Raw genomic sequence first — 27,790 nt, 5'->3', positions numbered from 1 at the left:
TATAAATAATCATTATTTAATATTTTTCATTCAATTTTTTATTTATAAAATGGGCCTCATAAAATTTTGCCTCCTAAAAATTAAGTAAAATTAGATTAAAAGATATATCAATTAAGCCATTTGTAAAAATAAGTGTACAAAGTTTGTGAACAAAAATATTTTTTACTTTTATTTTTTCGTAAAATACCTTTATAACCCCTTATCTCATAAAAACCAATTGAAATTAGATTTAAAAAAATATAATAACAATGGAGCATTAAAAAAAATTCATGTATCAATTTGCTATTTAATTAATTATTCATATGTCAACATATTTTTTGTTCTTTAAATAAAGGCAAAAACTTGTGTGAGACGGTCTCACGGGTCGTATTTGTGAGACGGGTCTTTTATTTAGGTCATCCATGAAAAAGTATTACTTTTTATGCTAATAGTATTACTTTTTATTATGAATATGGGTAGAGTTGACCCGTCTCACAGATTAAGATCCGTGAAACGGTCTCACATAAGACTCACTCTTAAATAAAAGGAATGTTGAGATTTTTTTCTCTCATCTCTTGCCAACTACTAATTTTCTTGTCTCCGCAAATTAATTCAGACGATAGTTTAAATATATAATAGTATTATATAAAATTGTATCCCATTATTCATTCAAACAAAACAAATCTAGTCTATTTCGTATTGTTAACAAATCTATATGTGAAATATTGCTAACAAATCTCCATTTCAGGATATTTATGGTAGAATATTGTATCAATTAAAATATATACTTATATTTTTTAAAGAAGTCTATTTTCTTCAAAAAAAAATTGGGTTTATGTTATAGATTATATTATGAATCATTATTTTTCAGTTTCTATGAAAAGAATTGAGTTTACGATGCATCTTTTGCTCTATCCGCTGAACTACATATAACTTACATTAAAATTTTAACATTTTATTAATATATATAATTATTAAAACAGACTATGATACCAAAAGTTTGTTACTCAAAACGTTTCAAACTTAATAATAGAAGTATAGGTAAACAGTAAACATTAAAAAAAAAAAAAAAAACAAGCTCTTGCTCATATCCATGAAGAAATAAAAACTGCTTCTACTCATCGTCATTGAAAACAAGCAAAAATCAAAACTGCTTCTACTCATCGTCTTTGAAGGTGGTTTTCTTGCCTGCAAACAAAATATACAATATTTAAGGCGAAAATATATATATATACCATTCCAGTGATAACACCATCTATATCTACTGTAAAAATGGTGCAAAGTAGGTAAATTATTTGCACACACCAGTTCCAGCCGCAGCCATGCTCGGCTTGTTGGGAGTTGCACGTCCTCCGCTAAATCTGCCACCACGATTACCATCGCCAAAGCGACCTCCAGAGCGACCACGGTTTCCGAACCGGCCACCACGACCGCTATCGCCAAAGCGGTCTCCAGAGCGGCCACCGAACCTATCACCGGAGCTGTGCCCGCCGCCACTTCTCCCACCACGCCTGGGCCCACCAGAGGTGTCATTTCTAGGCTTCGCCTCCTCCACAGTCAAAGTGTACTCTCCAATATCAGAACCATTCAATTCTAAAGCTTTGTTGAAGCCATCACTCTCAGTAAAATCGATATAAGCCATCCTGTGAACAGAAAGTAATGTGAATAAGCCATTTCAATATACAAGAGCTTAACTAAGACAAAAATAACAAGCTGGTAGGTGATAAAAACACGTTTTTAACGTCAAGGAGACATGTATGATCAATTTTCAAAAGCATAAAAAAACTAATGAAAATAATAAAAATTTAATTGTTCTTCAAATAGAGTAGGCCCCTGAAACCAAGGGAAGAAAATTAAAAGAGAAATCGGACCCCTTAAAACCACCCTCTTGGTCTTTAGGAAGAGACACTCTAGAAATTTCACCACAGGTACCAAAATGATCTTCCAAAGAGCTCCTAATCTGAAATTCAATTATGTTAGTGATGACAATTTATGCAACTTGATGCAGCAGAGATGATAACATGGGTAACAAAAATGGAATATTAAAACACATGCCTGGTCTTCTTCACCGTTTTTATCGAATCCACGAACAAAAACTGTTTGTCCTTGAGCTCTACCACCCTTCTGGAAGGAATTCGTATCCTTTTCACTAAACCAATTTAAATAAAATTATTATGTAAGCACCAAATTTATAAAGCAAACCTTAGAATTAAGGCTATAAATAATGATTCAAACCCACCCACTATGCGGAGTGAAGGACCCCCTTTCCCTTGCAAGGTCAAGTTTCACAGGACGACCCAGCAACTCCTTCCCATTCATCTCGCGGAGGGCCTGGCAAATTTATACACAAAATATTCGATTACAATACAAACTTCTAGTAAGTTACCACAAAAATGACTGAATCACCCAGTTTAGAATAGTATATTCTCAAGCAGGGTCAAAACCTCTAGCCGACCAAGCATCGGGACATTCACGACTTTGCCAATTTTATTTATTGACAACACTAGTGATTATGCAGTAGCATCGCTTGGTATTTGTCATGACTACTATTTCAACTTTTTTTAGTATAAAATACCATATAGCTTATATCAACTGGTCTATTATCTATCAATTAAAAAAACTGGTCTATTATTAAAACTTCGAATAGATGTTCAAGCTCGAATACAATAGAAAAACTACCATGCGGCTCAATTCAGTTCATTCACATCCTCTTAGGCAATCATATTTAAGTATTAGCACCAAGACAGAAAATATGAATCCATAAATAATCACCTTCTCAGCTTCTGCTGCTGTAGCAAACTCAACATGACCAAAGCCCCTGAATGAATTGTCGGGGAACATGGCAAAGCGAACCTCAACAATTTCCCCAGCATCTTTGAAAAAATTCTCACTGAAACATTACAATGGGGCGTCAGTGTAAAAAACACATAGGTCACCAAGAAAACAATTTACAGCATCGATACTTAACACATCAGCTTGCTCAATAGAGTAAGACAGATTCCCAACAAACAGGGTTTTAGATCCTCTTGATTGCTCTTTCGGAGTGATTGGTGTCTTGGGCTGCAAAAGAGTGCATATAGAACGTTAATAAAACACGCATAATGCACTTTCTAATAAGAAGAAAATTTCGCCGTCCGCCCAAATATCATAAATGCACCAACTGAGGAGCGCAACCCCCCCCCCCCAAAAAAAAAAAAAAAGTTGTGGATCAAAAAGTTAGGATTGCATTTCCTTCAACTATTTCCACTATCTGATCATGCAAAAACTTGAAACACAGTCAAATCAGTGACAGATAAAGTCGGAGGCATGCAAATCATGTTCCCTTGAGAAAAGGAACAGCCTAAAACCAGCAGCCACTGGGACAAATAATCACTTTACCTAAGTGTGTTACAGAATCCGGATATCAAACTAATGTCAGGAGAAAAGAGCTTACAGTTTTTTCAATTTGCGAACCTCCTTTCCCTGAATTCGCCTTTGCAGATGCAGCATCAGCCATTTTTACATCAGTATCCTGTAGTAACAAAAACTATATGTTGTAAAAACAAGGAAATCAATTACAGTTCATCATAACAAATTTTATATCACACAATCACTTAAACATACTGGAGCTTTGATCTTCTTCTTTTGAGGCTCCTCATCATCACTTTCCTCATCTGAACTATCATCTTCAGAGCTAGCATTTTTCTTTGCCTGTAAAACAGTGTTCACGTAATCATTTCCAGTTTCATTAAAATTCTAAAAAGAAGTCGCACAGTATAGAAACCTAAGGAGATTAAATATACCTGGCTTGCTTCTGTAGTGGTTCTCTTCAAAGAAACAGCTTTTTTAGGAGCCTGTAGAGAAGAGTGATATAATGTGTTAAATAATCATATCAATAATCCAATTTACACTTCCTGAAAAAGCAGCACATTTTTGAAAGTCTTTTTTGTTTTCCTCCTGGCATCCCACACCTCAACTCAAAAAACAGGAGGAAAGAAAAGGAGTTAAAAAATTCAGTTACCAGAGATCGAGTGGTATAAAAAAATGGGGTTAGTTAGCAAACTAACCTTGGTCAAACATTTTTTTGAAAACTAACCTATTTGAAAACAAACACTCGACAACACTAGGGGAGGGTTATTTTTCAAAAACTCGTTTGAAGAAAACATTTTTCAAATTTTCCTTAAATAATCAGTAACAAAATGTCTACTTGAAAATGCAGGGAAGTCGGAACAATACACTTACCTCATCTTCAGTGCTGCTGCTTTCATCATCTGATTCTGAATTCTCACTTGACTCAACCTTCTTCTTGGTCACATTTTTAGTTGCAGTTTTCTTGGAAGCTTCAGCATCGTTTGACTCGTCCTTCTTTGTAGCAGAAGCTGCTGGGGCAGTTTTGGTGAGAGTTGTAAGGGCTTTCTTCACAGCAGGAACATCCTCATCAGAACTAGTTTCATCATCATAATCGGAAGATTTTTCTTTCTTCTTGATAGCAGCTACAGGGACATTTTTAACCTGAGCCGCAGGAGCTTTCTTGGCCTCAGCAACATCCTCATCAGAACTAGTTTCATCTTCGGAATCAGAATCATCAATAGATTTATCTTCCTTCTTGATAGCAGCAACAGTGACATTTTTAGCATGAAGTGCAGGGGCTTTCTTGGGCACATCAAAATCATCGTCAGAACTAGTTTCATCTTCAGAATCAGACTCATCAATTGATTCGTCTTTTTTCTTAGCAGCAGCCACGTGACTATTTTTTACTGCAGGTCTCTTCTTAGGTACACTGACATCTTCCTCTAAACCACTACTATCTTCAGATCCCGAGTCCGGTTTTAAGGCACCATTCTTGGAAGATACCTTAACCTAGTAACAGTTCGGAACACAAATTGACAAATTATAAGTCGGTAAAATTTACTTATCCTTATTCTGGCAAGAACACACAAAGATATCTAGCAACTGAAACAGAGTACGCGCGCATGTTTAAAATGAAACAAGTAGATTGGTATCTCACGATTTGGCACTCAAAAAATAAAAACAAATAAAGCATTAAAAAATATAAATTGTAACAAATTCAGCAATTAAACCTTCAGTTCTTTCTCGGACTCCGAAGAAGATTCTTCATCAGATGATGTCTCGGCTTTCTTTTTGACAATCTTCTTCTTAGTCTTAATTTCAATCTTCTTTTCCTCCACCAACTCCTTCTGCTTCTTAGCGTTCTTTTTATCTACAACTTCCTCAGCTTCTCGCTTTCCTGTTGCCACACATACAAAACATGGAAACCCAAATAAGTTGTCAAATTGAACTCCCACAAAACGCATCCCAACCCACCAATAAATAAAAACAAGAAACCAAGACCCTCGCAGCCCCACCCAGAAAATGAGCAACAGCGATTAAACGTAGTCAAAATCGAACCTTTTTTCAAGGGTTTGGCTGGAATAACGGCAGCATCGACCTACAAAAGAACCGATTAATCCAATCTTCGAATGGACCAAAAACAACAGTAAAACAACAGGTATACAAAGCATATTTCACCTTAGCGGCTGACTTCTTATCAGATTTCGCCATGGGAAGGAAATACGAGTTTCTAATGGTGGCTGGAGAGGTTCTGAGAAGTTCGACAAACCCTAGCAACAAGGGTTTAACGAAAGGAAAGAGTAGATATTCGAGTTTGTGGCCAATTTTGTTGCCTTTATATAGCGATTAATAATTAGAGAAGGGATTCAGCGGCGTGTTAGCTAGGGTTTTGTATTTTCATATATAAATGATAAATTGGGGAAAAAAAAAATCTTAAATCAAAACGATATTCAACGAGGAGATTTATTGATTTTTAATGACTTATGTAGATTTTAAAAGTCTAGATGTATTCAATTAAGATTTTTACATACTCTGTAGAAGTCTAGTGATATTCAAAATATTAAGATTTTACATACTTTATAGAAGTATAGTGATATTCAAACAGAGTTTCATAGAGTTTTAAAAAGTTAAGCGGTATTCAACATTGACTTTTAAAAACTCTATAAAAGCCTATAGATATTCAATTTTTCTATCGACTTTTAATAACTTCATCGAATTCATTAACATATAAACATTAAAGCCTAAGGTACAACTATAAATTGTCAAAAATTGTGTTTGGTTCAACCCAAAGATTTGATGGATTTTTAAAACTTTCTGACTCACATGCTATTTATTTCTCTCTCTGTCGCTTCACATCACCTCTCTTCTTATCTTCTCTCATATCATCTATGTCTATCACTCTCTCAAATTTTCGAAGTTTATCTTCTCTCCTATCATCTATCTCTATCACTCTCTCAAATTTTCGAAGTGTATCACTATATATATTTTCATCTTTCCTTTTCAAATTTTTCATTTTTTGGCTGATTGTTAATTTAATAATTTTTTATTTTAATATCATAGGAAATTTTGAATTCTATAATTGATTTTGTTATTTTTATAAATTTATGATTTATACAAATTAGTGTAATATTCAATAATATTATAAGATGATCCAAAAAAATTGCTTAATTCTTAATAATTGAATAGCCTCGCAACAACCATGATTTTTTAAATTCTTTTCGCATTTTCAATTAATATGTAAGCTATGATATTTTTATACAAAATTATATCCACACAACGATAAATAATATTATCTTCACATGTATATTATCAATTAAAAAACAAGGTTACAAATTAATCAATTGAAATATTTTAAAAAATTTACAAATATGCATACAAAATCACATATATACATATGTAAGGATTAAATGATTTAACTTTTAAATAAGTAAATTTATTTATTAATATAAATATTGAAAAACTATTTCAAACTGAATATGTTATATATATCAATATATTAATTATTGGTTCAAAGAAATTAATAAAAAATAATATGTTATAATTAAATACAAAATTTATAAAATTCTATTGAAAAAAACAAAAGTCTATAAAAATCTTGCAAAAAAGCCTACATGAATCCACATAAATTTGTTTATAAATATGTGAGATTCTGTAAAAGTCAATAAAAATCTATCAAATCCATAAAAGTCAATAAAAATCTATCAAATCCATAAAATTCTATCATTCGAAAAAGTAATTAAAAGTCATCAAAACTCTGATTTGAATACACCTCACTAAAAGTTCAATTTCTGTCATAAAAGTGTATGGGATATTTTCTAAAATTTCAATAACTTTATTTTCACTTTTTAATTGACATATTTAACGATTCTCTTTTTTTTTAAAATTTCACTTTATACTATATATTATTTTTTTGCATTTGTTTTTATATTCAAATTTAATTTGTCTTTGTTAATATACCATCTGAGGCTTGAAATAAATTTGAGCTAGTAAAAAAGAGGCATTTAATTCTTGGAATAATAATAATATAAAGTTCATATATGGATCTTTTACAAAATATAAAAGGATTTAACAAATATATACCAAATAAATTAAACAACAAAAGATTTTACCAAGCTCCACCTCAGAAACATAAATTCATAAAAATCACTCAAAAATGTCTTAAACGCCATTTCTAGGCTAAACATACTAAAGAGCTACAACATGAATTTATAGTTTTCTGGTTAAACTCGAACCTTGTGTTTACCGTCTCTTGGTTCATCTCTTACTCTTACCTTATGTTTTAACCAAAAACCTTATATTAATTCTTAGAATTCCAAAACTTAAATAAATATTTTTTATCTCATATTGATTCCAAGTTACAAATAAATATAGACCGTATCATAGTAAGGCCATGATTTAACACAAATAATTTAGCCTGTCATTTAGGCTAATATATTTATTATTTATTTTTAAATTAAAGACAAAAATTAAAAATTAAAAAATATTAAACTTACAAATTGATATATCTGCAAAACCTTGAGCTTTTATTCAACACTTCAAATACACAAGGAGAGAGAAAGAGTGAGAAGCAAACTCAATCGTGTCTATCTAATAAAAATAAAAGCTATTTATTGACGGAAGAGCCGGACATGAAATCTCGGATTTCAAATCCAAAAAATAACAGTGTTTTCTTTTATAAAAGCAAATAGTACAATGATAATGGGACTCATTTGGATTTTTAAATATTATTTTTCTTAATGGAGCCCTTTAATGAATTCTTTAATTCTTCAAAGGCATTATTGATATAAATATCTTTAGGCATATCATCCCCTGGATCTTCAGCATCTTGATCATTATGTGCTTTCATTAGATTCATGAATTGAGTATCACAAAAATCTGAAGTTATTGATTTATCGGATTTTGAATCTGTGCAGCCAATGTTCATGAAAAGATCCTTTTTCATTTCTTGAATATATAAATCAATGATTTTCTCTTTAAAGTAAATATCAGAATTGTATGATAGAATTTAGTTCATGAAATTTTAAAAGTTCATGCATTAGGGTTTCTAAATGCATTTTGCTCTCGAACGAGAAACGAAGACCGGAGAATGATCAAGAAAATTATTTTTATTACACGATTAATTTTTATTAATTATTATAAGATGTTTTAAATGTATTTTTCAAGAAATGGGCTTTGTTGGGTATTTTTACCCGCCAGAACATATTTTTAACCGGTACGTGAATTTTATAGAAACGAAGGACTTTTGAGGGTTCGGGTATTATTTTCAAAAACTTACCAAAACGAAATATTTTCCGGGAGTGTGTTTGGGCTTGATGGGCATATTTTTAAGCTTGGTGGGCTTAAGACTCATTTTAAACTTTTAAAAAATTATTAAGCGCACATTTGTGTAGTGTTATCTATTTAATCATGTCTTAAACCTACACTAAACCTAAAACTAATCCCCCATCAGCCAAAACCCCCTTCCCCAACCACTCTTCTCTCGGTTTCAGTACCCCATAGCAGCAGTCCATCGGCCAAGTAGTTTCTTTCAAGAAAAAGTTCCCCGACAACTCCCCGACGCCCGTTTCTTCGATGTTCTTGCATAGAAATACATCAAGGCATGCCATGTACTTTCATTTCTGCGTCATACATGCTAAATACTTGTTGATATATGTGTCATTTGCATAGAGATTTTTGATCCAACATATGGCATGGTAAAGCTTCAGTTTTTGTTCAAATCTTTGCATTTTTATTACCAACTCACGTTTTTATGAACTGTGCAAGGAGGATTTCGTTTTGTTGGTGCTAATGGACTGTACATGATGGTTTCAAGGAGTTAAGAAGGTAGTGTGAGGGGTTGGACGCTGTAGGGTGGAGATCAAGGGGTGTCTTCCTTCGGAGGGCTCGGTTTCTTTAGGGTTTAGGGCGAAAGGTCGATCCGGCTATGCAAGGGCCACCCTCAACCGTGAACTAGACCCTGGTGGGTTGAAGTCGTGATGCATGAACACGCCTGGAGTTACCCTCGTTGTCACCGATCGAAGAGGGAGTCTTGGTTGTGGCTTGTTTGTGGTTTGCTGCTAGGAACTCGATTAAGGGGACGTGTGCGGGCTACTTGACAAGATCAGCAGGGTCAAGTAGGGTCTGGTGTAGGTCCTAGGTGGTTTATTTCGGGTCTAGGAAGGAAGGAGATCGAGTAAAGGCCGAGGGATTTCAGCTAGGGTTCGTCCGAGGAGTGGTCGAGAAACTCCAGTAGTAGTTCAGGGTTTGTTCGAAGGTAAGGAGGTCTGATCTTGAGGTTTTAGGGCCTTTTAGATGTTTTTGAGGCGTGGTATAAAGTTGGGAGAAATTTGATTAAGTTTCGGTTCGATTCGGGTTAAAACCGGGACTCTGGTCCAAGTTTTTAAAACGAATCGATTAAGTTTTGAAACAGGCTCGATTTTACGTCTAAGAAATATTTTAAATATGCTTCGGGATGTTTTAAGGATTTTGGGAAGCTTCAGGTCAAATTTTAAAGGTCCAGGGATAAAACGGTAATTTTGGATTTCAAGGGGCAAATGGTGAGATTTTAGGCTTGGCAGCGCCCTGAGCACAAATTCGTCATGTTTTAAATGTTTATGCATCATGTTCATGATTTTACGTAATTATGATAAATATGTTGCATGCTTAGGTTCAAGGAAAAATTATGTATATGCATGCTTTTATTTTAGTGGTGAAAATGATAATACGTTTTGAAGGAAGTGAGTTAGTTGTGACTAACACGATGACACGATGACATGGAAGGCTGGGACTCAGTGGGCGGGTAATGCTTCGCTGATGTCCTCGCCGTTGGGTACCACAGTTACACGTAGATAGATCCATCAACTGACATGATGATACGAAACTCATAGCTAATGAACGAAATTCAAATTAAGAAAATGAATATGTATATGTTTTTATGATGATATGTGTTATGGTTATTATCATGCTTGTCAGGTTTTAAGTTATGCACACGTCTTTTCACGATCATAAAAAATGTATGTTGATTATGATATTTTTCACTGCTATGTGCTACGTATATGTACTTGTTATTTCTGGTACAGGTGTCTTGAGTCCTTAGACTCACTAGGCGTGTGTGATGCAGGTGGACATTTTGATTAGGAGACCGGAGGTGCGGAATACTGAGTAGGCAGGCGGGATGTGCGTACACGACCCGAGGACCACACTTTTCCGCACATCACGATTTTTGGAGAGATGAGAGCACATGGATATTTTATACACTGGTTTTGATATATTGCTGATTACTAGTATTTTTAATGGTTCACGCTTGGATTTCTTACTTGGTTGAGTTTGATCATTTTAAATTACATTATTTTTAAATGTTAAATGTTTACGATTACGTTTAAACGATATTTTCTTTAGTAGGGTTGCATGCAAGCAAATATTTAAGTATATATTTTCAAAATGTGAGCTTTGCAAAAAAAAAAAATAGCAGCATTTTAAATTAGTAGACGTCACAGTTGGTATCAGAGTAAGGTTCCTGTATAGGTTTGTGCCGCCGTCAGCTTCTGCAGCTCAGTCTTCAAACCTCAAGTCTATAAGCTTTTATGTTTTAAATGTTTTAAAATGATTTAATGTTATGACCTGCATGATTTACGCTTTATGATGATCTACGGTATACGTTTAACTGCTTTTACGATTTAAGAATTTACTATTTTAAAAACTAGATTAATTGCATGATGGGTTACACTTATAAATTGGATTGTACTCAGATATGCCTCCCAGACGTGCTCTCAGTGCAGATAGACATGATGAGATTCACGGAGGTGGCAGAAGACCTCCACCACCACCGCCAGGGGACCCAGCTACCCGAGTACTTGAGGGGATAGCGAGGCTCATGGAGCAGGCTCCCCGCCCAAAGACTGATGCTTTTGAGCAGTTCCGTCGGCTCAAACCGAAGGAGTTCGGGGGTACCACCGATCCATTCATGGCCGAGGGATGGATTAGGTCTCTAGAGTTGCACTTTGAGTACCTGCAGATGAGAGATGGCGACCGGACCAGGTGCGCCATCTATTTGATGAGGGATGATGCGTCCCCGTGGTAGGAGGACATACATTGGATGTGGCTACTCTCACTTGGGCCAGATTTAGGGAGATGTTCTTTGGGAAGTATTTTCCGGCTGACGTCAGGGGCCGCCCGACGAGGGAGTTCATGAGTCTCCGCTAGGAGGACTCGTCTATGGCAGAGTTTATCCACAAGTTTGATCGGGCTGTCACTTCGTGCCTCTTATTGCCGGGGATGCCGATCAGAAGCTGCGGCACTTTATGGATGGACTGAAACCCACCCTTCGTCGAGATGTGATGTTGATGAGGTCGGCGAGCTACGATGAGGCCACTTCCTGTGCCTTCCAGGCAGAGCAGGTGCTCCGAGGCATAGATTTTGAGATGCAGCAGAAGCAGCACCAGACTCAGTCCAGTTCCCAGCCGCAGAAGAAGCAGTTTTCAGGACCGTCGAGGCAGCAGGGGCAGCAGAGGCCCCAGGGTCAGTTCAAGAAGCCTGGACAGCAGCGGCCGTCGCAGGCACCAGGGGCCCCCAAGCCCGAGGGTGGACCGCCGTGCAGACAGTGCAACAAACTCCATTACGGCAAGTGCATGTGGGGGACTTTTAAGTGCTTCATATGCAAGGAAGAGGGCCATAAAGCGGCCGACTGCCCAAGGAATCAGCGTCCCACTACAGGCCGAGCCTATGTGATGCACGTCGAGGAGGCGGAATCCGAGCCTGACTCTACCTTGATCACTGGTAACTTTTATGCTTAATTCCATGTGTTTTTGTACGATCAGTATGTGAACTAATTTTTTGGAATCGAGAACTTAGAAGGATTAGGGTGCATGCTCTACTTAATTGGGATTAAGAATTTAATTATTTGATTTGAGGAATGTTAGGGAACCAATTGTTAACAGATAAATTGAGAACTTGATTGATAATAATCGAGATTTTGGGGACTATTTTCGAAACTTCTGTAATTTTGAGGATTTATTTGTGACTTTTCGAAATTTTTCGAAATTTTGGGATTTGAATTCGAAAATGAGAAAGGGTCATATTGCAATTTCAAAAATTTTTAGAGGGGTCATGTTGCAATTTTCGAAAAGTTGAAGGACCTAAGTGCAATTTTTGAAAACTTTAAAGGGCTAATTTGCACTTTTTGATTTTTTTGAGGATTGATTTCGAACTTTTGGGAACGATGCTTGGGTTAATGCAGTGATTTTTCGAGGAGTTTGGATTTATTGCCGATAAGAAATTCATTAAGTTCAACACTATTAGATTTGATCACGAGCACACACCCTCACTTTCAAGGCTTTTCACGTCACTTTTGAAGAGGAAAAACACAACAAGTTCTCCCCCGTCTCTCCGTCAACGTTCTTCTTGTCTAGAATTGTTTTCGTACGTGAAACACGTAAAGGCACACCTTAGTCTTTCTTTACTCATTTTTCATATCATATTATGTGTGATTAAGTGTTTCTGCATGAAAAATATGATACATTTCCATTTATTTTCGTTTTTAGGCCATGTACATGATGAAGCTTGAATTTCCATGATTTTAAATTCATGGTGTTGATGCACAAAGGGGTTGCTAGGTTAGGGCAATTTGAAGAGATGATATATAGAGGGTTTAAGGGTTCTTAGATTCATGATGTAGGCCTAGACAGAAGAGGGAACGAAACCTAGGGTTTCATGGCTTGTAGGGCACGATTTTGTGTTGCTTGAACGGCGCGGCTGCGTGCTACATTTGGGACGCGTCAAGGGTTCTTAAGAGGGTAAAGTCATGGTCCTAGATGGAGTAAGGAGCGGCTGGTGCAAGGACTAGGGCTGGAACAGTGGGGCTTGGTCGCTCAAATCATGTAGGGGCGTGGGTTGGTGGTTGTGCGTGCATAGCTCGCTGGCTGAGGCTTGTCAAAGTGGGTCCTAAGGGGTTCAGTCTAGGTCCTAGGAGAGTTGGTCAGGTTCTGGTCCACTCGGTTAGAGTCTAGGAATGAAGGTCTCATGGGCTGATCGAGGTTAGGGTTTTCCGAAAATAGGGGCAGAAAATTTCAGTAGCTTTCTAGGATTTTCTATGAGTCTTAAATGGCTTGAATTGGGTTGGTTAGGTGTTAATAAGCTTCAGTCAAAGTTTGGTTAAGTTTTGAGTTGATTTGAGATAAAATCAGGACTTCTGTTCAAGTTTTAAAACGAATTACGAATTTAGTCGAAGAGCTTAAGTTTACATCCAAGAAATGTTTATGTGTGTATTTCAAATGTTATGGTAAGTTTGGATGAATTCGGGTCGTCGTTTTAAGGTTCAAGCGCAAATTGGGAAAGTTAGGGTTTCATGGGAAAAATGGTCATTTTACACCTAAAAAATGTTAGACATCCTGACAGTGTCCTGAATGCTGTAATGAATATTCAAATGCTGATTTTGAAAGATTATGGAGTTTTATGATGGAAAACGATAAATGCTAAAAGATGTGTTGCATGGTTGATTTAAAAGCAAAATGATATTTATGCATAAATTTTTATAAGTTATGGATATGATAAAAAGTTTTGGAGGAGGTGATTTGCTTGTGACTAATACGAATATGAAATGATATGATGACATGTAAGGCCAAGGCTCAGTTGACGGGTAAGAGTGTCGCTGCAGATATCCCCATTGCCTGGAACCATGGTAATACGTAATATTGCTCAATCGACCAACATCTAATACGAAAGTCACAATTAATGATCTGAATTCAATAAAGTAAAACATATATGTATATGATAAAAGAAAATTGTTATGATTAAAGAAATGTTCTAAAGTTATGCATGTTCATGGTAAGCTATTTTATTAAAAGTATTTTCACTGTTGCATGTGAATGTATACGTATAACTTTCTATTATGGTTAGGGTTTGCTGAGTCATTAGACTCACTAGATGTGAATGATGCAGATGATGATGTTTATGATGATTTTGGAAGAATTGATGGTTGAATTGGCTGGACTGATGGTGCAAATAACCTGAGGACCATTGCTAGTTTTTACGCATTATTATGATTTTACAGTATTTTGAAGATTTTATGATTTTCATGCTTTTGAGTGGTTTTGAGAGGATTTAAGAGTTTATGCTACTTTCGAAAAATGTTAACTTTAGGTTTTGGTTTGACGATTTTACGTGTTATACTGCGTTTTAGATTTTGAGTAAAATAGTTGGTTGAGCTATTTAAAAAAAGTACAATACGAGTAGTAAACGTTTCAGGGACCATATGATTTCCACCAAATAAAAAAACCAATTAGAAATTGGATAATTAAAAACATTTTCGTAGATCTTTAAGAACCATGAATGTTTTCTTTATTCATTTTCATATAATAAAGTTTTATGAAAACTTTCAATATAATCTCAATAATTAAATTTAAAATCCATTTGATTAATAGAAGAATGGAATTCTTTTTCTACTAATGGAAATATACCTCATTCTTCATTAGTTATAATTTTCTTGATGATAAATTTTGAGAATTTATAATTTCTTTTTTGTTGAGTGTTACCGAAAAAGTGAGTCATTTCTACACTTTTTGAGGATAATAGAAGATTTTCATAAAATCTTCTTTGTTTGTATAATCCATTAACATATGATGTATTAGATAAATATCTTTCCATAATAGTCCATAGTTCCCATCGAATTTCATTTTCTTCTATAAGAAGAATCAGATATTTATGTGAATTTTCTATGTATAGAGATGAATCATTATCTTCTTTGGTAATATTGACATATGATGTCGAAGAATCAGAACTATTTTCCTGTTTGGAGTTCAAAAATTCTTGAAATTCATTATATAAAGGATTACTAATATCCATATTATTACCGGATGAAGAACTAACAATATTTTGAGCTATTAAACTCTATGTTCCATGTTGTGCAATGATATTTGGGGGTCTTCCCCTACCACCTCTTCCTCTATAATAAGAATCACCACGACCTCGTAAACTCATTTATGTAATTAGGATAAATATTCACGAGTTAATAGTATTATCAACAGCGTGCATTAAAAGCACGCTACGAATATTACTTTTAACGGCGTGCACCCCTATGTGCGCTGTTAATATTGTTGCACTTGACAGCAATAACGGCGTACATAAAAAGCACGCTGCGGATAGTAATATCCACATCATGTATTTATGTGTGCTGTTAATAAATTATATAAACGACAGCATGCAGTTATATGTAAGCTGTTAATAACTTGCACAATATTTGCAGCGCACAATAAAAGCACGCCGTTAATAATATTATTAACAGCGTGCATGTTTATGTGTGCAGTTAATAGTAAAAAAATTTTAAAAAAAATCGTGTCTAGAATAATAACGGCGTACATTAATCGCACGCCGTCAATATAATAATTTACATCATGAAAATTGGCACGCTGCAAAATAAATTAGTGACGGTTTTTTGTAAACAGTCGCTAAATAGCGACGATTTTAGATTACCGTCGCTAATAGCGACGGTTTTAACAACCGTTGCTAATCTAGATTTAGCAACAGTTTTAACAACCGTCGCCAAATGTCTATAAATACCCACATTTCCGATCCATTCTTCACACTACTTCCTAACACTTATATTTTTTCTCTCATTTTAGTTTCTATTTGGGGTACCATTTTTTGTTTCAATTTTTTGTTAATTTTAAGTGTTAGTTAAAATCATTTAGCATAGTCAGTAAATTTTTTTTATAAATTTATTAAATTGTAAAAGTAATTTTTTTTTTATTTTAACGTAAAAATTAGCGACGGATTAAATATAATGTCGCTAATTAGCGACAGTTTTTGAGCCATCGCTGATCTAGAATTAGCGACGGTTTTTTAACCGTCACTAAGTAGCGACGGCTTTGTCAAAACCGTCGCTAATTGCACGCTGCGGATAATTGTATTAACGGCGTACATATGCACGCCGCGGATAATAGTATTAGCAGCGTGCACATGTACGCCGCGGATAATCTTGAACTTTCAACAGCTTGCAATTGTGCAGCGTGCAATGTGCACTGCAGAAAAAGAATTTGCGCGCTGCGAAAAGTCATTTTTGTTGTAGTGTATGTTTATAAATTTCGGCCGAAGCCTTAAGGGTTTGAAAAAAAAAAAGAAAAATTTTTAGTATATTTTAAAGAAAAACGAGTAGTAGACGTTTCAGGGACCACATGATTTCCACCAAATAAAAAACCAATTTGGAATTTGATAAGTAAAAACATTTTCGCTGATCTTTAAGAACCATGAATGTTTTATTTTTTCATTTTTATATAATAAATTTTTATGAAAACTTTCAATATATTCCCAATAATTAAATTTAAAATAATTTGATGAATAGAAGAATATAATTATTTTTCTACTAGTGGATATATACCCCATTCTTCAATAGGTATAATTTTATTGATGATAAATCTTGAGAAATTATAATTTCCTTTATGTTGAGTAACTGAAAAAGTGAGTAATTTCTACACTTTTTGAGGATAATAGAAGATTTTCATAAAATCCTCTTTGTTTTTATAATCCATTAACATATGATGTATTTGATAAATATTTTTCCATGATAGTGCATAGTTCACATTGATATCTTTTTCTTCTATAAGAAAAATCAGATCTTTATGTGAATTTTCTGTGTGTAGAGCTGAATCATTATCATCTTCTTTGGTAATATTGACATGTGATGTCGAAGAATCATAACTATTTTTCTGTTTGGATTTCAGAAATTCTTGAAATTCATTATATAAAAGATTACTAATATCCATATTATTACTGGATGAAGACTAGTAATATTTTGAGTTATTAACCTCTGTGTTCCACATTGCAATGATATTTGGGGGTCTTCCCCTACCTCCTCTTCCTCTATAAGAGAAATCACCACGACCTCGTAAACTCATATCTTTAATTAGGATAAATATTCACGAGTTAAAAAATCCGGTGAGTGATTATCGTCACATATCTTATAAATAATTTCAAAATCAAAAGGGGCTAAATGGGCTTGCCATCTCGCAAACATATGTTTAGAGTCATCATGTTTAAAATCTTTTTGAAACATAAACTTTGTTGATTTGCAATCTGTTTTTATAATAAATTTTTGATTATATAAATCATCTTGAAATTTTAATATACATCTAACTATAGCAAGAATTTCTTTTGCTACCGTAGAATAGTTTTTCTAGGAGTTATTCTATTATCCAGAATAATATCTTATAAGATATTCTTGTTTTGTCAAGAAATCTATCTGTTTTAAAATCTTCCAAAACCTATATCAGAAGCATCAGTTTCTACAATTTTATCTCATTGGATATTTGTAAGCATAAGACAAGGAAGATTTTTAACTTTCTCTTTAATATTTTAACAGCCTCAGTATATTTAATTGTCCAAGGTAAACGATTTTTCTTTCATCTATCATATAAGATTACAGAATCCTCCGTAAGATTTTTAATGTAAGGAGAAATATAATTTAAACTTCCTAAAAATCTTTGTAACTGAGTTTTATCAGTTATAATAGCATGGAATTTTGAACTAAATTCAATACTTCTATGAATAGGAATAATTTTTCTTTTTCAATCATATGGCCGAGAAATCATATGTTAGTTTGAAATAGAAACATTTTGGTTTTTGATAAAATAAGACCATTTTGAATAACAACTTTTCTATGCATGTCTAAATGCTGAAAATGTGTTTCAATATCATTAGAAAATACAAAGATATCATCAATATAAATAATAATAAAATAATTATAGGAATGAAAAATATCATTCATGATTTGTTGAAATTCCGAAAGAGCATTTTTGAGACCAAATGACATGACTGTTCATTCATAAGATCCTATTGGTAATTAAAAGCAATTTTATATCTATCAGATTATTTTATTTGAATCTGCCAAAATCCATTTTAAAACATTGTTTAGAGGTTTATAATTAATAACTAAATGAGGAATACCTCTTTCTTGTTCATAATGTTTATTAACATAAAAAGTAGTATAAAACTAAGGAGATTGAGAATGTTTTATTAAACTTTTTTCTAATAAAGAACGAATTTTATTCTTGCATAATTCTAAATATTCAGAATTCATTTGATAAGGACGAGCCTTGGTAGTAATATATTTTTCATTAAAATTATCTTCATATGGTAAAGAAATAATATGTTTCTTACAATTCCAAAAAACATTTGGAAAATCATTACAAATTTCTAAAGAAAATTTATTATGAATAATTATAATATTTTCTTGTAATTTAGGATTTTTAATCATATTTTCTATAGTTAAAATGTTTATTTCTTCTTTAGAGAATGAACTTGAAATATTTTTCTATCAATCTTCTCTTGTAATTCATTTAGAATTCTATAAATATGTTTAGTTATAAAATGAAAAGAAATAGGTTTTCTTTCAAAAGTTCCTATAATATCTGTCTCATTAACAAATGTTATAGGATATATTTGGTAAATAAAAGGTAGTCCAAATATAAGTTGACTTGAAATATCTTTAACTAATAAAAAAGCTTGTTGAAATAATTTTTTTTTTCTTTGCCAATATATGCTTTTGGCAATTTATAATTTATTTCTAGAGGTTCTTTTCCAGCATGAGAAAGAGAATGAGTAGTTTTATGAAAATATTTAGTAGAGATTAATTTTTCTCGTATAACATTTAAGTCTGCACCACTATCAATCATAACAATAAATTTTTTTTATAAGAATTATCAATTAATAAAGTAATATTATTATACCATTTTAGAGATATGATCATACTTAAAACAGATAAATATTGCTGATTTGGATCAGTAAATAATATATTTTGAAAAGCATTAAATTCTTTAGGATTTAATATAAATTCTTCAATATTAGATTATTCTTTATTATTTTCAATAATAGAAATTATATTATTTAAGTTATTATTATTTTGTTGTAAAATTTTTATTTGTTCTTTAAGATTATTTATTTCTTTAACTAAATCTTGTATAGTAACAAGACTTTGTTGACTATATTTATTCTGTAAAATTTTATTAATTTTTTCATAGAATAAGTTTGATTATTGTGTTGTAATATATTGTTATTTTGATTGCTAGTTGAAGGAGTATTTCCCATTTGATATATAATATTAGCTCTTAAATTAGGATCCTTAATCATTTTTAGTAATTGTAAAATGTTATTATTAGTTAATACATTAAGATCTTTAAATTGAGAAATAACTTTATAAAACTCATCATTTTGGTTGTAAGTATTACTGATATGACATCAAAAACAATCACATCATAAAAGGAAAAGAGGGGTCAGGCCCCATTACCACGAACCAGTAAAATTATGATAAATATAACTAACATGAAATAAAATCAAGTAAAATGCAATGAAAAGCAATGCAATGCATGTCGGTAACAATGAAATAACGAATACCAAAACAGAGTCCAAATGAAATACATTAGCAACAGGAACAGTGGTCACCCGTGCCAGAAATGCAGCAACAAAACATCAAGCCACCACTCATCCATGAACGTAGCATCGAGGGTCCAAAGTGACCTGATCAGTCCTCATGCAGTCATCAGGATTGTGTTAATCCTATCACTCGCTCCATCAATTAGATCTCAGGAGTGATCTAATCCTATCACTCGCTCCATCAATGACTCAATATCTCAACAGATCAATAATTATAGCAATCAACGGAGTCAAGACCCGAAATGATATGCATAAATAGTTAATATGACTAGTCGACAAATATCCCAAATATTCTTTTCAAAATAAACATAATTTTATTTTATTATTTTCAAAGGATAAAAATAGGGATTATTTATCAATCAGAGCATATCAACTCAAAAATATCGTGAATGCAATCACATTATTCACATAAGCATATAAGGCACACCACAACTCATTACAAAATATTTAACATCACCTCACGTCATTATAGACGTCATAGTAAAATAGTTCATGAGTACCTCAACTGATACTTAATTTACCACAGAAATATACTAAGGATTTTCTCGAAGAATCCGATCATGTGGAAAGTAATTTATTTCATATCAACTTCCATTTATTTTTTCAATATTCATCAATTTAACCTAAAATTCCAAAAATTCATAATTTAGGCTTTAATATTTCTAAAATTAATATACGACAATTCTATAGCATCTAAACATCTAATTATTGAATACTGAAATTCGAAAACACAATTACATAGTTTTGAATTTTCGAATTTAATGCAAATAAATTCAGAAAATCTGATAAATACCTCTAATCGGCTCAATTCTTGTACATACAATCAATAATATAACAAATACCAATATCGGTACCAAATTTAACCCAAAAAAAAAATACAGCAACCTTGCACAATTTATGGAATCGTGATTTATACCAAAATGAAGCCTATGACATAGGGAACAAAACCCCTCAATCAATTTTCGAATTCTGGCGACGTACGACGGCAATTTGACGATGAAAGCGATGGCGGGTTGTCGCAAAATGTCAAGAAACCCTTCAATATTGTTACTAAAACGTAGCTCTCGTCACGGGCTTTCCGAATATGTATTTACTTTAATTTTTGGGTAAGCGGAGCGGTCAAAATCGATGGACGAAACTTCGAAGTTTGTTGAAGAAGAAAGGAAGGCTTTGGCAAATGCAAACGGAGAGAGAGAAAGAAGGTTCACGTTTCTTCTTTATTTATTATTATTATTGTTATTTATTTTTTTTATCTTACTCAAAATGGGTTGGGCTTTAGGGACAATTGGGCGGGCTCTCACATCTGCTTTCCTTGATTCACGATTTTTTTTTCTTTTCTATTTTTTATCTTTTTGTCTATCGGACAAGTAACGGTTTTTCTTATAAAATTCTTTATTTTTATTTTTATATTTTATTTTACCTTTATTAGGTAAATCCATTCCAAATTGATCACAAAATTGACCAAGTTGTTTTCTTTCTAAAATGTTTTATTTTTTTTAATTTGATTATTTAATTTTAGTTTATTACAAAGAGATAAACCTTCTTATATACAAGTACTTATTAACTTGCTATAAATATAATTATCATAATTTATAGATATATTGTTTTTTCTTAATATTTTTCTAATTCTTTCTACAAAAAGGCGTGGAAGTCTATCTATAAATTTGACTTTTCATTGACTAGTTTTATAGTTAGGTAACTCATATATACGAGATAAAAAACTCATATATACGAGATAAAAAAATATCTTTATAGTATCTAAAATCAGTAAGTGTTTTACATCTTAAATTACTCAAAGGAGTACGAATATTTTTACTATTATCAGTAAATCTTCGAGTAAAATATTCTAACATAGTCATTACTAATGGATACACTGCATTATCTATTTGAATATTATTTTCTGATTTTATAGAATTTAAAATTTCATCCTGTTGATATTTATTTAAATATTATCCCACCAATCTTTAAGTTGTCCAGTAAATCCTGTGATTAGCATTTTAGAAATATTTTTATCAGTATTACCTACAGTTTTACAAACAGTACTATACATAAGCATTCTGTGAGCAATATTATAAAAATGTTCGTCGGTAAAACCATCAATATTCAATTTATAAATACTTCTACCATTAAAACTATTAGAAATAATATATTCTTGTTCTTAAAAAAGAACATCTATTGAAGTAGGCCTATTATAATAATACTTATTTTGAATAGGTTTGTCTGCCTATTTTAATTTATTAATTTCTTCATCAGAAGAATCTTGCTTTTCTTCTTCATTTAAATTTGATAAAGAAAAGTTTTTCTATCAATTTTTCTTATTCAGAAATAGAAGATTTAAATTCAAAATCTTTCATTTCTGGACGTGATTTAATAGAAGAAGAAACGATAGAAACAATATTATTTTCATTTTTTTTCTTTTATATGAACATCAGGTTTTATTTGATTTATACCTATTATTATTTTATCTATTCTATCTTTTAAAGAAACAATTTCTTCTTCTAAAATTTTAAGATATAAATTTGTATAATTTTATTTTTCAATTATTTGATTAATATGTTGAACAGTAATTTGTAACATATCATTTTCAAATAATTTTGAAAAAGCAGTAAAATTTAAAGTTTTAATATTTTTCTCAATTATAAATGAATTTTGAGGAGGATAAACTGATTTATGAATTTGTCCTGAAGAGATTTTATAATTTCTATCAAGAACTAAAATATTCAAAAACAAAAGTTTTACTAAACCAAGGAACAAAATATATTAATTTATTTTGTTGTTGGAAAATTTTATAATATATTCAAACTCATTTTTAGAAAAACTTTGAAAATATCATTTTCTAAAAGAATCCCATTTAGGGTGATAAATTTCTTGATTAATTCTTGCTCTAGCAAGATATCCTTCAGTAAAATCTATTTTTGGTGTAAAATCTATTAAATAGAAAAATTCATTTCTGAAACTGTATCAATTTTTTTTACTTTTGTACATTATTTTTATTATGAACTATGTTATTTCGATTAATTATAAAATCTTCTACTGTATCTTCTATAGAATATTGAGATCCTAGTTCTTCTCTAATTTGAGAAATAGAAGCTCTAGAAGTTTGTGGGATATCTACCATATAATCTAAAGGTGAAATAAAAGAATGACTAGATCTTGATCTAGCATAAACTGAAGATGATAATAATCTTCTTTTTTCATTACTGAACTTTATTTTAATAGACACTTCATTAGTTTGTATAACTTGTTGTAAATCTCTATTTATTATAAGATATCTAGGAACATCTTGTTCAATTATCTATTTTCCTATAAAAACAATTTCTTCCCATTTAATAGATCATCTTGTAGTAATATTAGACATATTGAAATTTGTTTCTATAAAAATAGTTTCATTTAATTTTTTAATCTATCTTTTTACACATCGGATTTAAAGTGAATAATGGTTTATAATATATTTGGTAACAAATACATATGACTTCTGTGCCAGAAGTATAATTATAGCCATGAGTTTTAACACTTAATGTTAAAGAATCAAGTATATTAATATCTGATAGTGATAAAGGTAAATTTGGATAAACATCAAAATATACTGGATCATGAGCCAGACTAGATTGAATAATTTCCTTTAAGTATTGTTTCCAATTTAAATGTCTACCGTCTCTTAAAGCTGCTATAAAGCTTCTGGTAAACCTTTTAAAGTTAAAGGTTTAAAAGCTATTTGAATAATCCAATATGAATAATTTTATAATTTTTCCTATAAGGTGAGATATATTTATCATTTAATAATCTAATAATCATTTCTTCATTATGAAGAGGTACATATGATTCTGTAGTTTTAACAATTTGTTTAAAATCAATGTTTTCAAATGTTCCTAAATTATAAACCATTATAGGTTCTTTCGTAGGAATAGTCCATTTATTTAATAAATCTAAATTATTTGTGTTTATCACAAAAACTTGCGGCCGTATCAGGTACGTGATTTTATGAAATGTGAAATGATCCGACTTCTATTATCAAATGTTGTGTGTCTCGATTCGAACTTTTGTTTTAATTCTCTCGGTATGATTTTAAATCTAAGAATTTAGTTGATTGAGAAATATAATGAAAATTACCGAAGAAATTCATGAACAACATCAAATTTAATTATGCTGTTGTAAAATCGAGCAGCAATTTTACAAGAAAGCTGAAGGATATAAGTAAAAAATTAAAGAAACTAAACTGCTGGAAATTTAAAATAAACAAACAAATCATTGAGAGAATTTGCAAAAACTTTGTTGTAGTTTTTTGATGAATTTTTTCGAGAGACATCTTCAGATCTTTGGTACTAGTTTCCGTTCAACTTCTCTGAGCAGCTATGTTCATCTTCCACAATAATCAATCATAAATCGTGGGTCAACTTCTTCAAATGTACGCATCAACTGATTTCTTCATGGGCTTGACAACTGAGCTTCTGATAGTTGATGGTCTTCCATTGCTGGTGGGTTTTACAGAATATGGGCTCAGCAATTGCCTCCCATAGCCAATTTGGTTATTTCTAATAATAAAATCCGTTGTCTTAGCACATTTACAAGTATTGGGCTCACATGCATAAAACAAAATATATGAGGAGGAGAAAAAGAAAAACAATAACAATGTGGTCTTCCTCCTGCTTCAACTTTTTCTTCTAATTTTCACGGTAAAAACCATGTTTCAATGATTCCACGTCATCATTTTATCTCAAAATCCTCCAATTCTTCACTGCTCTCACAAGCGATCCTTCTTCACTTTCGGGCAACCAATCGGGCCTCACGGAGATCTCATATCCAGTATCACATCGTCTTTGTGATGTCATCAAACTTTCTGAAAATTGCCACCATCAACCTCCTTCACATTGAGCCACACCATATCAATGAGTATGTATATTTCACAATTTTTCCCAATCTTCTATCACACCAAAATTGCTGAATATGTCATGCCTTCATGCTCATGCACTCAATATATTTGTGAATGTGGCTGAACGAGTAAAACCTTGAAACATTCTAGTTCCCCGTCATTCATTAGATTTTTTTTACCACCACTCTCCACATGTCAAATAAATATCATCTTCAATCTCCTTCATATCTTGGACGTGATTCTCTATCTCAACACTGGACCATTAGTGTGACGTCTACTGTTAAAAATACTGCTAGAAAATTTTTTTTAAAAGCTAAATCTTGAAATATACATTTTTATTTCAAAAATATATATTTATAAGCATGCAGGCAATATCTATCTTCATTCACATAAGTAAAAAAATAATAGGTATTCAACTGCTGGGTAAAAGTATTTCAACTTCAAACAGCTCAAATAACCAACATTCAAGTCCTGTCAAACCATAAACATATAAATAATAAATTGTAAGAAAATATCCATGATCTCTCCTATCTCATAAATATGATGTGCGGAAAAGTAAAGTCCTCGGGTTAGCGTGCAAACATCCAGCCCTGCCTACTCAGTCGTCGGCGCCTCCCGTCTCCTCATCTATATGTTCGCCTGCATCATTCACACCTAGTGAGTTTAGAGACTCAACACACCAAAATCGTAATAACAAGTACATATACATAACATGCAACAGTGAAAAGTACTGTACTTAAAATAAACTTCATGATCTTAAAAACGTGAACATAAACGTAACATAAAAAAACATAAATGTGTTCATATCGCATCCTATCAACAAATACGTGTTCAATTTTCTTTATTTGAATTTTCGTTAATTAGTGGTGACTTTCGTATCATCGTATTAGTCGATGGATCCATCTACGTATAACCGCGGTACCCGGCGGCGGGGACATCAGCGACAGTATTACCCATCCACTGAGCATTGGCCTTACATGTCATCATATGATTGTATTTAGTCATAACCAACTACATTCCTTCAAAACATGTCATCATATTCATCACTTATAAAATCATGCATATACGAAAATTTTTCTTAAAATCAAGCATGCAACGTAATTTTCATATTTCCATAAAAGGTCATGTTCATGATAGCATATGCATTAAAAACGTGTAATTTTGTGACCACGGCGCTACCAAGACTACTAACTTGACCCGGGTGTAAAATGATCATTTTGCCCCTGGAAACCCTAATTGACTGTTTTACCCTTGGACCTCAAAATTTAGACCCGAAGCCAACCAAACTCCTTAAAACACCTCAAAACATATTTATAAACATTTCCTAGACATAAACTGGAGCCCGTTTCATAACTTATTTGATTAATTTTAAAACTTGGACCGGGGTCCCGGTTTTAACCCGAACCTTAACCGAACTTTCTCAAAATTTTACCACACCTTAAACACACCCTACCAGCCCTCAAAGCACCTAGATCATATTACATAAGCCCTTCGAACAGTGCTTGAAGGTTGCTGGAATTTTTCTGCGCACCTACCACGAAACCCTAGTTGGGACTTTGGGCCAAACCATCGACCCTACACCTAACCAGCTTGGACTAGCCTCAAGCCAGCCCTTCCTACCCCACCTCTAGACCATCCTGAACCAACCTAGCCCTAGCCCTGAACCCCATGCACGCTGTTAAGCGCAACCACCCAAGAGCTAACCGAACAAGCCCAATTGAGACACCCCTCAACATAACTCTCACGACCGGCTCTAAGACCAGGACCAGTAGGGTTTGAGCCATCCTAGGCCACGGCTCAGACCCACCAGGGTCTGGTCCAAAGCTTGGAATAGCCACAACCGAGCCCTCCGCCAAGGGAACATGCGATCGGCCTTCACAAATCATGACTACCACGGGACTCCAGCCCCTTGAAACCATGACTCCCAACGTGTATAGTCCTTAGACCCTCAGGAGTGGCAGCCCCTTACACAAAAGCCATGAAAAACTGGGAGTTACAAGCAAGAACATGCATATTTCATGACAACCGATGCATAAACAATACAACAAAAAAGATTTAAAAGCTCCTCATGCAAAAACACACGTATCAGCGTATATTAGCGTGAATGATGAGAAAAAGAAGGATTTATGGCGTGTCTTTGCATATAAACGCTCGAAACCGTGGATATCTACGCGTAGGATGAGCACCAGAGAGACGGAGAAGGAACTTTCTTGAAAACATTGAGGGAAAATCGAAGTGGCTGCTGATGGATTTCGAAATGCTGCTGCTAAAGTGAGGGAGGGGGCGGCCGAACCAATGGGGAGTAGGGTTAGGGTTTTGAGTGTAGGTTTAAGTAAAATACTTAGTGTATAATGGGCCCTATTTAAAATAATAAAGTTTAAAAGGATTTTAGGCTCATTATGCAATAAAATAAACCCGTCAAGCCCAATAACACTCCCAAAAAATATTTCGTTCATGTATGTTTTTGAAAATATTGCCCGAACCCCCAAAAAGTCCTCAGATTCGCCAAAATTTGTATACCGATTAAAAATATGTCCCAGCGAGTAAAAATATCCAACCAAGGCCCATTTTCGAAATTCTCCCTTAATTACACCATATATTAAATACTTAAAAATAATTATTAAATAAAAATATTTATCCTAAATATCTCCGATCTTCGTTCTTCGTTCGAGCGCGAAATACAACTTAAAACCTAATGCATGAAACTTTAAATAAAACATGAACCAACCCACATATCATGCAATAAACATGCATTAAATACATAAATATAATTAAAAACCCTAGATTAAATGCAGTCAGGTTACGTAGTTCGAATTTCCTAGACCTTAAAATTCTCCTCCCTCAAACAGAATTTCATCCTCGAAATTTAAGATGTACCGAATAACTCCGGGTAGCGACTCCTCATCTCGGTGTCAGTAGCCTTCTCCTTGGAATTTCTTCAGCCACTTGACTTTGACTATGTGGATCACCTTGTTCCGGAGCCTCCTCTCCTGCCTATCCAATATCTGAGTGGGTATTTCCTTGAAAGACAGGTTCAGCGTCAGCTGTAGTGGCTCATAATTTAGCACATGCGAAGGGTTAGACATGTACTTCCGTAGCATAGAAACATGAAACACATTATAAACTCCCGTCCAGATTCGGAGGTAAAGCAACTCTGTAAACTAGTGTCCAAGTCTCTCTAGGATCTCGAACGGTCCTATGAATCTAGAGCTG

General features: G+C 33.0%; 1 protein-coding gene across 3 annotated transcripts; it reads right to left on the bottom strand.

The window, feature by feature from the left end:
- Positions 1–1,005: 1,005 nt before the first annotated feature.
- LOC140983049 (uncharacterized) lies at positions 1,006–5,708 on the bottom strand. Of its 3 annotated transcripts, none has more exons than XM_073449928.1 (14): positions 5,488–5,708; positions 5,368–5,407; positions 5,040–5,206; positions 4,201–4,818; positions 3,762–3,812; positions 3,563–3,669; positions 3,413–3,491; positions 2,948–3,039; positions 2,752–2,869; positions 2,219–2,310; positions 2,035–2,128; positions 1,851–1,939; positions 1,285–1,622; positions 1,006–1,167 (listed from the first exon to the last, which is right to left on the bottom strand). In XM_073449928.1, exons 1-14 carry the CDS (start codon positions 5,518–5,520, stop codon positions 1,136–1,138), a joined length of 1,950 nt encoding a protein of 649 aa, XP_073306029.1. In that variant the 5' UTR covers positions 5,521–5,708; the 3' UTR covers positions 1,006–1,135. The 3 variants fall into 3 exon arrangements, with proteins under 3 accessions (XP_073306029.1, XP_073306028.1, XP_073306030.1); XM_073449927.1 differs by having other exon boundaries at positions 5,040–5,213; positions 5,369–5,407; XM_073449929.1 differs by having other exon boundaries at positions 3,413–3,490; positions 3,583–3,669; positions 5,040–5,213; positions 5,369–5,407.
- Positions 5,709–27,790: the final 22,082 nt, after the last annotated feature.

Source organism: Primulina huaijiensis, chromosome 8 (assembly GCF_012295235.1).
Source record: "Primulina huaijiensis isolate GDHJ02 chromosome 8, ASM1229523v2, whole genome shotgun sequence".
NCBI classification, from domain to species: domain Eukaryota; kingdom Viridiplantae; phylum Streptophyta; class Magnoliopsida; order Lamiales; family Gesneriaceae; genus Primulina; species Primulina huaijiensis.
This window is presented reverse-complemented; position numbering and strand designations above follow the sequence as displayed.

Excerpts from the sequence above, each read along its gene's own strand:
- LOC140983049 (XM_073449927.1), bottom strand. The coding sequence starts at position 5,520 with ATGGCGAAATCTGATAAGAAGTCAGCCGCTAAG. Across the intron at positions 3,670-3,761 it reads CCACTACAGAAGCAAGCCAG|GCAAAGAAAAATGCTAGCTC; the intron begins GTATATTTAATC and ends ACTGTTTTACAG. Across the intron at positions 3,040-3,412 it reads GTTCGCAAATTGAAAAAACT|CCCAAGACACCAATCACTCC; the intron begins GTAAGCTCTTTT and ends ACTCTTTTGCAG.